Here is an 11679-nt window from a genome sequence, read left to right as displayed (position 1 = left end):
ATAAGTGAGAAAATAAATTGCAGGGAGGAACTGGGTGAGGGTCAAAACTACAGTGCTTGAGATTCTTTGGGGGGGATGATATGCTTTGAATTCATGGTGTGTATGGAGCCCCACAGGCGTAACTATGGAACCTGGAAATCATGGGGGGGGGGGGGCTTTTGAATGACTAAGAGGTGGACAATGGTTAACCAGGTAGGAGAGGAGAACATGATGGAATGGTTGGATGAGATGGCACACACACACATATGTATGTAAAGATCTATGTACAGTAAATAACATGGCATGTTCTGGCTAGGTCATTTTCCTTGTTCAAATTGAGGGTTCATCCACCCATCCACCAGTCCCATTCCAAAAAGACACAGTTTCAAGCCTTCTCCGGGGACCTTCCAGGCACTGGTCCAAGTGACCTTGCCTTTGCAGTGCAGCTTTCCGTTGAAAAACACACTCTTTGACTCTGAATTGGAATGAACAGCAATCTGCAGAAAACCCAATGGTCATTTGTTTCGATTCAGCAGTACAGAGAGGGTTTTCCTGGACGGGAAATGGAAGGCTAAATGAGGTGTGGAGGAGCCCTGAGAACCTGTTTTTATATGCCCCGTGAGATGTTAGAGCAGTGGTGGCCAAACTTGGTCCTCCAGCTGTTTTGGGACTAAAATCCCCATCATTCCTGACCACTGGTCCTGTTAGCTAGGGATGATGGGAGTTGTAGTCCCAAAACAGCTGGAGGACCAAGTTTGGCCACCACTGTGTTAGATGGTCAGCCATAGACATTAATGGAGACATTTGAAAATTTGCGTAGTTTGAATTGGGCAGATATGGCCATTATTGATTTTTCACAACAGATATATCAAATAAATAGTTGGGGGGAAAGACACAAATGGAGAGGGGACCCTCCAATTAATCCAATGCTCATTGAGCTCAATAGGATTTTGCAAAGTGACAGAGAAGAAACAGGGAACTGATTACTTGAAATACTCACCTATTGTTCCTGCCAAAACCCTGGACATTTGCCTCTATGTTCCAAGTATACATTTTGTGTTTCTTTGGATTTCAAGCATGGGCAAAGAGCATCTAAGTGTGCTGTTCATTCGGCCACTAGTTCCTCTTTTGTCTTCTTGCTGCAACCTAGTTGCAAAACTAACCACTATTTCCTATTCTGATACAATCAGAACTTAGCTGTTAAGTGTGAAACAGAAATCTGATAACAGATAGGACACCAAGAAGAATCTCAGTTGTGAATCTAAAGACTTCCTTTGATTTCTTGGTTCTGAGTTTCGTACCTATGATTGGCACTTATGGGGCTTGGTACTTATGGTGGAGTAACTCAAAGGATAATGAGGCAAAAACAAGGCAATATATTGGGAAAACAACAGCAGCAGTGTTAAAAAGTGTATGTAACTTTTGCGTGGACAGGCAGAGTCCCCCCAACCCCAGGCAACCCCTGAGCGGAATAATGACTCAAAACAACGTGCTATGGGATTGCAATTGGCCACAACTTTATTAAATTTCAGGTGTAGGGAGACCTTGGCTCAGGCACTGGGCGTTTATCCTTCCGAATCCGCAGCCGGGGATCTGGAAGACATCAGGGTTACCCAGAATGTGTGGGGATTGTGCTGGCTCTGGAGAACATATGTTCAAGCAGAGAGCCCGCCCCTGTTTCGCCGCCGTTGGAGGGGACAGCAATGACAACCTCTTGGTGTTTCGCCAATGCCTCCCCTCAAGACCCCTTTAACAGTGAACCCTGGGCTGACCGCCGCAAGGGGGGCGTGGGTCACCACTTCACACACACACCCCATTTAGGAAGATAGACTAAAGGATCCCGCCCAAGGCCTGAAACTGCCAAAGTTTTGATGTTTTGCTACTGGAAAGGCAAAACCTGCCAATGCTGGAAAATTCCTTTCCGGCCCTTCAACAGTGACCAAGACATAGCAGCGCCTGCATACCTGTGCAGAAGAGGTTAACCTGCAAAAGAAGACTTAACGGAGGGAGGGCAGGGTGGGAGAAGCTCTGGAATCAACTGACACTTCGCAGGTAGGATTCACCTTCTGTTGTGTGGGCAGGGTGGTCCCTCCCCTTACCTGGCCGAACTCCTTGTAACGCCTCCCCAGGCGGGATTGGGCAATTGGCTGAGGTAGGCAGAGACCTCCAGATATCCAACCTGGGGAGGATGAAGCCAGCCCAAACTACCAGGGTCCACACTGGGATCTGGGGGGGGGGCTGTGTGCAACCAGGCAAAAGGCACCCCCCATTTGATGTGGGGAGCGGTCATTGTTCTTATTGGTCCAATTTAAATTCTCTTTTTCATCACTTTTTTAAAAAAATGAAAATCACAGTCTGTGCAGCTATAATAAGAAGTGGTTCTGGAGAGGGACTATAGTTTGGGGATTATAATACATATGTTACATGCAGAGGTGCCAAAATTTAAGCTGTGGTGACTCTAGTTCAAGGGACCAAGGGAGGGGAAATCCTGGAGATCCTCTCCTTGAGATCCTATAGGATCATTGAGAATGCTCCCCCCCCCCTTTACAGCAGACAGTGCTGACCAAGGGGATCAGAAAGTCCGACTTGGAATTACACATCTTGGTCTGTTCCTAAATCCACATATTAAATACACAGACAAACAATCCAGTCAGCTACTGACATATGGAAAAAAAATACACATTATTTTAACCTACAGTTTATTATACCCCAATTTGCTCTCTTCCATGCTCTCTAATCACAGAATGCATATAATGAAGAAGAACAACAGGACCATTTATGTCACAAAGAAACTGGTTTCGCTTCAAGAGTAGTCCTCCTGCACGTTCACCTCTGCCACCCAATTATGGTCCCCCTCTTGCTCTTGCAAATGAACTTCACCAACTTGAAACATTCACATACCTGAGTCAGTCAGTTTTATTGCACATAGCCAAAGGCTGCCGCAATGTACACAGAATCATTCAACAATTAAAAGGAAATATGCTGGATTAATTCAAAAAAACTTAAAACATTATATTATCAAGACATTACCTACTCTAAACAGAGCTATAGGTAAAGGTAAAGGTAAAGGGACCCCTGACCATTAGGTCCGGTCGTGGCAGACTCTGGGGTTGCGGTGCTCATCTCGCTTTATTGGCCGAGGGAGCCGGCGTACAGCTTCTGGGTCATGTGGCCAGCATGACTAAGCCACTTCTGGCGAACCAGAGCAGCGCACAGAAACATCGCTTACCTTCCCGCCAGAGCGGTACCTATTTATCTACTTGCACTTTGACGTGCTTTCGAACTGCTAGGTTGGCAGGAGCAGGGACCGAGCAACGGGAGCTCACCCCGTCGTGGGAATTCAAACCACTGACCTTCTGATCGGCAAGTACACAATAAATGATTTGCATACAAGGTTGTATCAAACACAAGACACATCATAATAAGAAAATGATTAATAAAACAAGCTCTTCATAAAGGCCAACTCTTCAGCTGGCCTTTATGACTTGTTTTCTTCTTACAATGTGCCTTATGTTTGATATCTATTTGTTTGACTATAGCAGCAGGATCAGTGGGATGTGGAGAAAAGGTGGCTGGGCTTATGGACAAATACCTTCACACTCTCTCTGTCTATCTCTCACATGGGGAAGGGTGAACTGCTCAGCTCTGAATTAGCTTGGCTGTCCAATCAATCCAACACTCAGATGTCAGAATCATTCCCTTTCCTCACCATTCAGATTTTCTGACATCAATCCCCAATTCTATTCACAATCCTTGGGCTCACAAGTCATTCTCAACCCTTGGGTTCAATCCTTCTGCATCAGTCCAACAGCAAGTTAATTCCTCTGTTTTGAATAATCAAATTTAAGGTTCTTTCTCTCTCTCTCTCTCTCTCTCTCTCTCTCTCACACACACACACACACACACACACACAGAGAGAGAGAGAGAGAGAGAGAGAGAGAGAGAGAGAGAGAGATTGTAGGAGCTGGGTTGGAAAACAGTAATCTTTCTCTGTCACCCATCAGGGCTTTGTGCCATTCTGATGATGAGTGTTACTTGCTCAGGTTGATTTTTGGTTAGCCTTTTATGTGAGCAGCTTGCTGCCTCTCAATTGCATTAGAGCCTTTGCACACTGTGGTGGGTCACTTAGGTTGTGCCAGTGAAAAGCTAATCAGCTTAAGAGGAGCCCAGTCATCTTCTCCCATGTCCAGGGGTGACCCTTCCCTCTGCATTGCAGAGTAGACTGCATGGTTTCACCTGACTGCTTTATTGTCATGCCTCATCCCAATCCTTCTAAATAGGATGATGTGTCAAGGTGAGTCTTTATCCATGGTGATTTTGCTTCTTCACCATGCAAAGGAGTCTAGTGTAGGTTTGGATGTAGGCTTGATGGCTAGCATTGAGTGGAAAGTGCATTGTGGCATGATATGGAACCATCTCCCCCCCTGTATCCTCTGGTGTTCTTTTCAAAACCTTTATTGGAAAGATAGAGAAACATTGATGTCATGAACGACATCTGCTAATTGTCACATTGCCCTATAAAGGTTAGATGGCAGAATTCTTTTTATTTCTATATGCACATAGTTATAATTTCTATATCACTACATCCATATAATAAGCAGGGGTTTTTTTCAGCCAGAACTCACCGGAACTCATTTCTGGCATCTCTCACGTGGATTGCATAAGAGAACAAGGGAGACCTTTATGGCGAGTTTCTGCAGCTCTTTTTCTATAAAAATAGCAGAGCCAATAAGGATTGTACTGGTGGAATGTTCCATAATGCCCTTTTTTAAAAATCTGGGGAAAATATTTTCTTCTGTTTTCTTCAAACATTCAAGCTCTACATGTGAAGATTTCTTTACTTTATTCCCTTTGGCAATGAATCTGTTTTCTATATCATTTAGCAAGTCATCCTCGACTGAAAGTCTGTTGAAGTGGCATTTCTTTTTATTTCATTTTCTAAAACATACAAAATATTAATCCTGCCAAATGAGCAATCCATGGGGCTTTTAACGATACTCCTGAAACAAGGCAAAAATTAACAGAGTAAATAAATCCAAAATCATAAAATAGTGAGTACAGAGGAAAACAAATATCAAGAAATACATCAAGAGATAGAAAATGAAGCTTTCTGAGCTATTTTGAAGTCTTCACATCTGGGTTTGAACTGGTACTTCTTGTTCCTCTCTGCAGTTTTCCTCCTCTTTGAAAAGTCTCTGGAGTATGACCTTCATGCTCTCCCTGGATCGAGCCCTCTTGTTTCTCCCAACCAGGAAATAAATCAGTGGGTTAATACTGTTATTCAGGCAGCTGCATAATAACCCAACTGGTATTGCAAAAAATACAACATTATAGTCTAAAATGAAAAAATTGATTAATAAAATGCAAGTAAATGGGAAAGCTAAGAAGAGGAAGAAGAGGAGGGCAAGTAGGATGGCTGTTAAAGCTTTTCCCTTCTTCCTCAGTTGTGATCTGAAGTAAACTTTTATAAACAGGACCAGAGTGGAAACAGTCATGAGTGGGAGGCAAAGTATAGCATTTATTAGAAGCAGATAGAGAAGGAGACTCATTGTATCTCTAAAAAGATAAAGAATCATGCTGATTACAGTGAGCAGGATCCATATTGTGGCACACACAAGGGTGGAAAAGTGTGGTGGTCGGTGGCATCGATGCCAAAGTGGGAAGACAGCAGAAACACACCTGTCCATGCTAATGGCTGTCAACAGATATTGACCAGTGTTGTACATGAACAGCAACAAATACTCGAATACTTCAAACAAGTAAATATAAAAAGTGAAGAATTGAAATAAACTCAAAATTCTCATAATCGAACAACAAGATAAGGTCATGAGAGCCCCAAGGTCAGCAACAGCCAGATGTAGTATGAAAGTGGTAAAAGGATTCCTCTTCATGCAAAAACCAAGAAACCAGATGACAGTTCCATTCCCCATAAGTCCAAAAATGCTAATAACTATAATTATGAAATATAGAATAATTGCTGGTATAGGATGATTTAGTGATAATTCATGATCAAAACTGTCCTGGGGGGTTAGGATGTCAGTTCCATTTTCTGCTCCAATGTCTTCCCATGAAGCATTCCAAGGGGACAAGGATCCCAGGCCATCATTGTTCATCTTGCAGGATCTCTGCTTCTGAGCTACTCCTTCAATGGCTCTTTCTACCAGGAGAAAAGAAGCAAATGTGGAGTCAGTTTTGCCTACAAAGCTCAACCATATTAAAGTGAGACACTCATATTAGAAATAGAAATACTTTATTGTCACTGTACACTTGTTTACAGTGAGATTAAATAACCCCCCCCCCCCAATCTCTCAGTCCTTGTTACACTCTGTGTGCTGTCGTACGTACCAACCCTGAACGTCAGCTGCAATGTTGCTGTCTTCCATTCAGCAGCCTCACAGCCCATGGGTAGAAAATGTTTTTTAGTCTGTTGGTGCAGCTTATCATGTGCTGGCCAGGGTGTGAGTCATCCCTTAGAATGTTCCTCACTCTTCTGAGACAACGGTCTCCCAAAATGACATCTAGTGGACTCAGGGGACAGCCCACGATATCGTGTGTTGTCTTAACCACCCTCCATAGGAACTCTGTCTATGGCTGTCAAACCAGCGTACCACACCATAATACAGTATGAGGCTGATAGAAGGAAATCATCAGTTGCTGTCCAACCTTGTTCTTTCACAAGACCCTAAGGAAATGATGTCTCTTTTGGGCCTTCCTAACCACCTGTGCTGTATGACCTTCCAAGTTTGGTCTTCACTAAGATGGACTCCCAGGTATTTAAAGGAAGAGACTCTCTCCACACAGCCCCCCGTGATAAACAACGGGACTAGCTCCCCTCTCTTCCTCCAAAAGTCCAACACCATCTCCTTTGTCTTGCCAATGTTTAGGTGCAGATTGTTCTCTGAGCACCATGTGGATACCATTTGAACCTCCCCCCTGTACGCAGATTCATTTCCGCCTGTAATAAAACCCATTATGGTGGTGTCATCAGCAAACTTAATAATTGCAGTAGATGGGTCAGATGAAATGCAATCATATGTATACAACGAATACAGGTATGGACTTAGCACGCGTCCCTGTGGAGTGCCAGTGCTGAGCTTCAGGAAGGTAGATGTAACAGGTCCAATCCTTACTCTTTGTGTCTGATCTCTCAGAAAGTCTTTAACCATTTCATTTTTGAACTAAAATTCCCCTCTACTGCTCTGTGAGTCAAACTTGACGTCTCAAACTAACATACCGTGTCCTAAACCCTGGGAGTGGGATGGTTGGATGGGCTCAGTGCTTCAAATCTAGAATGGAGAAGAGGAACGGGAGAAGGAGTTGAGCAGCTCTGGTGACCACCAAAACAAAAGCCATTTTGATTATTAGTACACCACACATCTGACTGCTTTCCCCAGCCACAGTGGAAAGCTTTCAACATAAAAAAACCATAACAAAACGATGCTTTGGGAAGGCACATGTAAGTTTGTACTATTATTAAAATGTGATATTTAACAAAACCAGATAAAATAAATCTCAACTGAAATCCACTGTCCTGGTCTCCCAATGGCCAAACAGATGCTTAAGGGAAGCCTACAAACAGCTTCAGAACACAACAGTCATCTCCACTCCTCTGGTTTTCTACTGGCCCATCAGCTCTTTAATTTCCCAACCCACTCGGGGCAACTTTGAAGAGCAACCTGTTTTGTTTTTTTTGTTTTTTTGTTTTTTTACGGGACATGGGGACACTTCTGTTCAATCCCCAATACATTGACATATCCCTGAATATTCCTCAGATGAAAATAGGGTCATTTTTAATTCCTCTCCTATTGACCCTCCTCAATCCCCATTCTTTGTCTCTCACATAGTATTTCCTATCATAAGAAGGACAATTGCCACCACCAGTAAACTGTTGTATCCCTACTGTACGGCACTTGTGAGGCAGTTTATTGGTTGGTCCAGCCCAGTATTCAACCTGGGCTTTTCTGCCCGAAATGCATGTACACTTCTGCCTTTGGTTCCTCTCCCACTTTTGCAAATGAACCATGTCAACTTGAGACATTCACATACCTGTGAGCAATTGTTGATCAGCAGTCTAAGAAAATGGTGAGTTGGAGGCAGCAAGAAGCAAAAAATCATGTGCTGGAATGAGGAGGTAGTCGGAAGATTGGCAGAACTGACTACAGACCCAAGGAGGAGAAAATAGATGTATCACCAAGCTCTCCCCAAGATGTTTAGGGCTCCAGCCATTACTCTTCATCTGTTCTTAAGCAGTATGCCAACATCCTGTGGCAAGAAGAATTTTGTTCACTGGTTGTCAAGAAAGTTAAGAGGAGGTTCTTGCCTCCAAAGTCTTGATGTCATAGAGAAGCATTCTTGAGAAAAGTGAGTAAATAAGTTGCCAGGAACAACTGGGTGAGGGGTAAAACTACAGTGTCTGGTTTTCTTTGGGGGAAATGATATGCTTTGACTACATGGTGTGTATGGAGCCCCACAGGTGTAACTATGGAACCTGGAAATCAGACCGGGGGGAGGGGGCTTCTGAATATCTAAGAGGGGGGAAATGGAGAACCAGGAGGGAGAGGAGAACAGAATGGAATGGCTGAATAAGATGTCAGACACACATATGTATGTAAACATCTATGTAGAGTAAATAACATGGCACTTTCTGGCTGGATCATTTTCCTTGTTCAGATTGAGGGCTTGTCCACCTTCCACCAGTCCCATTCCAAAAAGGCACAGTTTCACGCAGTTTTCAGGTTCTTTCCAGGCACCGGTCCGAGTGACATTGTCTTTGCTGTTCAGCTTTCCCCTGAAAACCATGCTCGTTCCCTCTGAATTGAAATGAACAGCAATCTGTGTTAAAACCCAATGGTCATTTGTTTCGATTCAGAAGTAAGGAGAAGGTTTTCCTGGTGGGAAATGGAAGGCCAAATGAGGTGTGGAGGAGCCCTGAGAACCTGTTTTTATATATCCCAGTGGATGTTAGAGGGTCAGTCATAGACATGAATGGAAACATTTGAAAATTTGTGTAGTTTGAATTGGGCAGATATGGCCATTATCAATTTTCACGATAAATATGTTATTTAAATGGCTGGGGAAAAGACACAAATGGAGAGGGGACCGTACTTAACCTTAAACTGTTCTTAACCTGAAGCACCACTTTAGCTAATGAGGCCTCCTGCTGAAGCTGTGCTGCCGGAGCACGATTTCTGTTCTTATCCTAAAGCAAAGTTATTAACCTGAAGCACTATTTCTTGGTTAGCGGAGTCTGTAACCTGAAGTGTATGTAACCTGAAGCGTATGTAACCCGAGGTACCACTGTATACATTTTGTGTTACTTAGGATTTCAAGCATGGGCAAAGTGCATCTGACTGTGCTGTTCGTTCTGCCACTAGTTCCTCTTTTTTCTTCTTGCTGCAGCGTAGATGCAAAACTGACCACCATTTCTCATTCTGAACACAACAGGACTATCCTCCTCATGATGATCTGCTGGCAGGCCTTAATCTATTTGATTTTTCAATCCTGTTGGGAAAACTTTGAAATGTGTGGGAGGCCGATATGCTTTTTTTGCTGGGTCTTCAACATACTTCAGCCCAATCCCACATGCCTCAATTCTTTAAAGCCTCTATTTTTTGGGAATACTCTTCATTCCATCCTGGGGACAAGGAAAAAAGGCTACAATCTAGCCAGACCAAGAGATGGTCTCTCTCTCTCTCTTTCTCTCTCTCTGTGTGTGTTTGTGTGAAAGAGAGAGACCAACATACATCATGCCCCCTTCCACCTGGTTCTTAGTTTTTTTCCATTTAGTCATTCCATATCCCATTCCAATGAATTTTCTTCGGGTTGTTCTGGGGGTTTTATGCCCCTCTCAGTGCTACACAAAGCATGTATCTTATGCAATGGTGCTATAGTTTTGGGTACAGGAGCCCAAACATGGGAAGTATCAGCTTGATATTGCTGCACATGAGACTTAGATATGTGATATAGAAGACTCTGTATGGGAAAGCGTGTTCTCCATCAAAAGAGAGCATGGGTTGCGGGTGGGAGAATACAAGCCACCCTGCTGTTACCAGGCAGGTTTGGACAAAGTAGAATCCCTTAAAGGGTTAATTGGGTTGCTGGGGAGTTTAGCATGTTTCCAATTGAGAGAGAAGGACAGAGGCTATAAATACAGGTTACTCACGTGGGGAAGTCCTCTTGGCCTCTGCATCGGATCACGGAGCAGATTGTCTGGAGCCGGTTGCTGAGTATAAAGAATTGTTTATTGGACGTTGATTTTCTTTGGGCCTTATTGCCTTCTGTTCCTCTCCCTTTATTATTTCCTTCCCGTTTTTTCCCTTCCTCCTCTTTCGTCTAGATCTGTCCTTTTGTTTATTTATTAGTTAATTTAATTTGGCTTCTTTAGTTAATTTAATTGCAGTTTAGTGGGAGCGGGGGTGCCCCCCCCAGTCCAGGGGAGGCCTCCTCCCGTGCGCCGGGGGAAGCGCCCGTGCCCTCGCAGGGCCGCGGCCCGCCCTTCTCCCATCCATAGCTCCGTAGCGGAGCGCCTTAGACCCCCCCCCCCGCCCTCATTGCGGCTCCTGTGCACTCGGGCCTACCTGGGGTCGCGGCGGGCGGCGGGATCCAGGCCCAATTCGCCGAGGTCGCTGCCGCGTCGGCGACGCCCCGTTCTCCGGGGCTGTGTCCGGCGGCCGCGCGGCGGCGGCGGCGGGGGAGCGCCCCGCCGGGGTGATTTCAGCGGGCCCCATTCTTGAGCCAGCGGGCCCGCCCGCCTCGCGTGGGCGTGCGGGGGGGGCAAATACAGGCCCGTCGCGTCAGCGCCGCGGCCCTGGGCGCGCTCGCGGCCTAGCTACTATTGCCGAGTCATTCTGGTTGGCTCCGCCATTTTGGGGCATCGTCTTGCCGACGGAGGCTCCCCCTAGTGGCTCTGAGAGGTACTGCGCCTCAATTGTTTTGTGAGGGACTGGGCCTCACCCCCCACCCCCCCTACCCCTGCCCCTGCTGGCTGCTAATTTATCACACTGCCGCTAAATAAGTGACTGGGCAAGTAATATTACTGCTGCTTGGTGGTAATTTATTTGCGTTTGGGCCTGCTGGGGCCTCTTGGGCTGGCATCAGTGCTTACGACTGCATCTTTGTTTTATTTTCCGATAGATAGATAGATAGATAGATAGATACTGTAAGAGACGAATACACCTGGCTATTGCCTTGGCCAAGAGACAGTCTTTTCCGAGCTGCGGCCTAGAATTCATTTGAGGTGATCTAGTAACAGCTGGTGGAAGGCCCAGCAGGGCTTATTGTCTGGAGGTTGCTAGCCTTATTTTGCTGTTGCGATCGGTAATTTAACTGGTTTTGATTTTATCTCCTGCTAGCAGGTATGGCTCCAAAGAAAGCTGCTACGCGCTCCAGCTCTGCCATCACGTCAAAACGGCCTATCAGAGGTCCATCCCAAGTGCTCCGCTCTCCCCCCACCAATCAACCGGTGGGGCGAGTGCAATCGTTGGTGGCAGGCATGGCAGGTGACCCTGCGGCTCTATCTCGCTTCGCAGCTGATTTGGACCTTTTCCTGCAACATCGTTCTTCTCAACCGTCCACGTCTGGGGGCCCGCCCTCTTCAGCAGTGGTGCCGCCTCCGGCTTCATCGTCATCTAGCGAGGATGAGGGAGAAGGATCGTCACCACAGGGTTTAATTAGGAATCCACAGTTATCCCAGTCTCCTGG

General features: G+C 45.4%; 1 protein-coding gene across 1 annotated transcript; it reads right to left on the bottom strand.

The window, feature by feature from the left end:
• Positions 1-5071: 5071 nt before the first annotated feature.
• On the bottom strand, positions 5072-8153 carry LOC310713153 (proto-oncogene Mas-like). The gene is made up of 2 exons (XM_083516977.1): positions 8026-8153; positions 5072-6136 (listed from the first exon to the last, which is right to left on the bottom strand). Exon 2 carries the CDS (start codon positions 6090-6092, stop codon positions 5109-5111), a length of 984 nt encoding a protein of 327 aa, XP_083373103.1. The 5' UTR covers positions 6093-6136; positions 8026-8153; the 3' UTR covers positions 5072-5108.
• Positions 8154-11679: the final 3526 nt, after the last annotated feature.

The sequence above is a fragment of the Podarcis liolepis genome, assembly GCF_965112155.1.
Source record: "Podarcis liolepis genome assembly, chromosome: 8".
Classification (NCBI taxonomy): domain Eukaryota; kingdom Metazoa; phylum Chordata; class Lepidosauria; order Squamata; family Lacertidae; genus Podarcis; species Podarcis liolepis.
The sequence above is the reverse complement of the archived record's forward strand: the minus strand, read 5'-3'. Positions and strand labels throughout refer to the sequence as shown.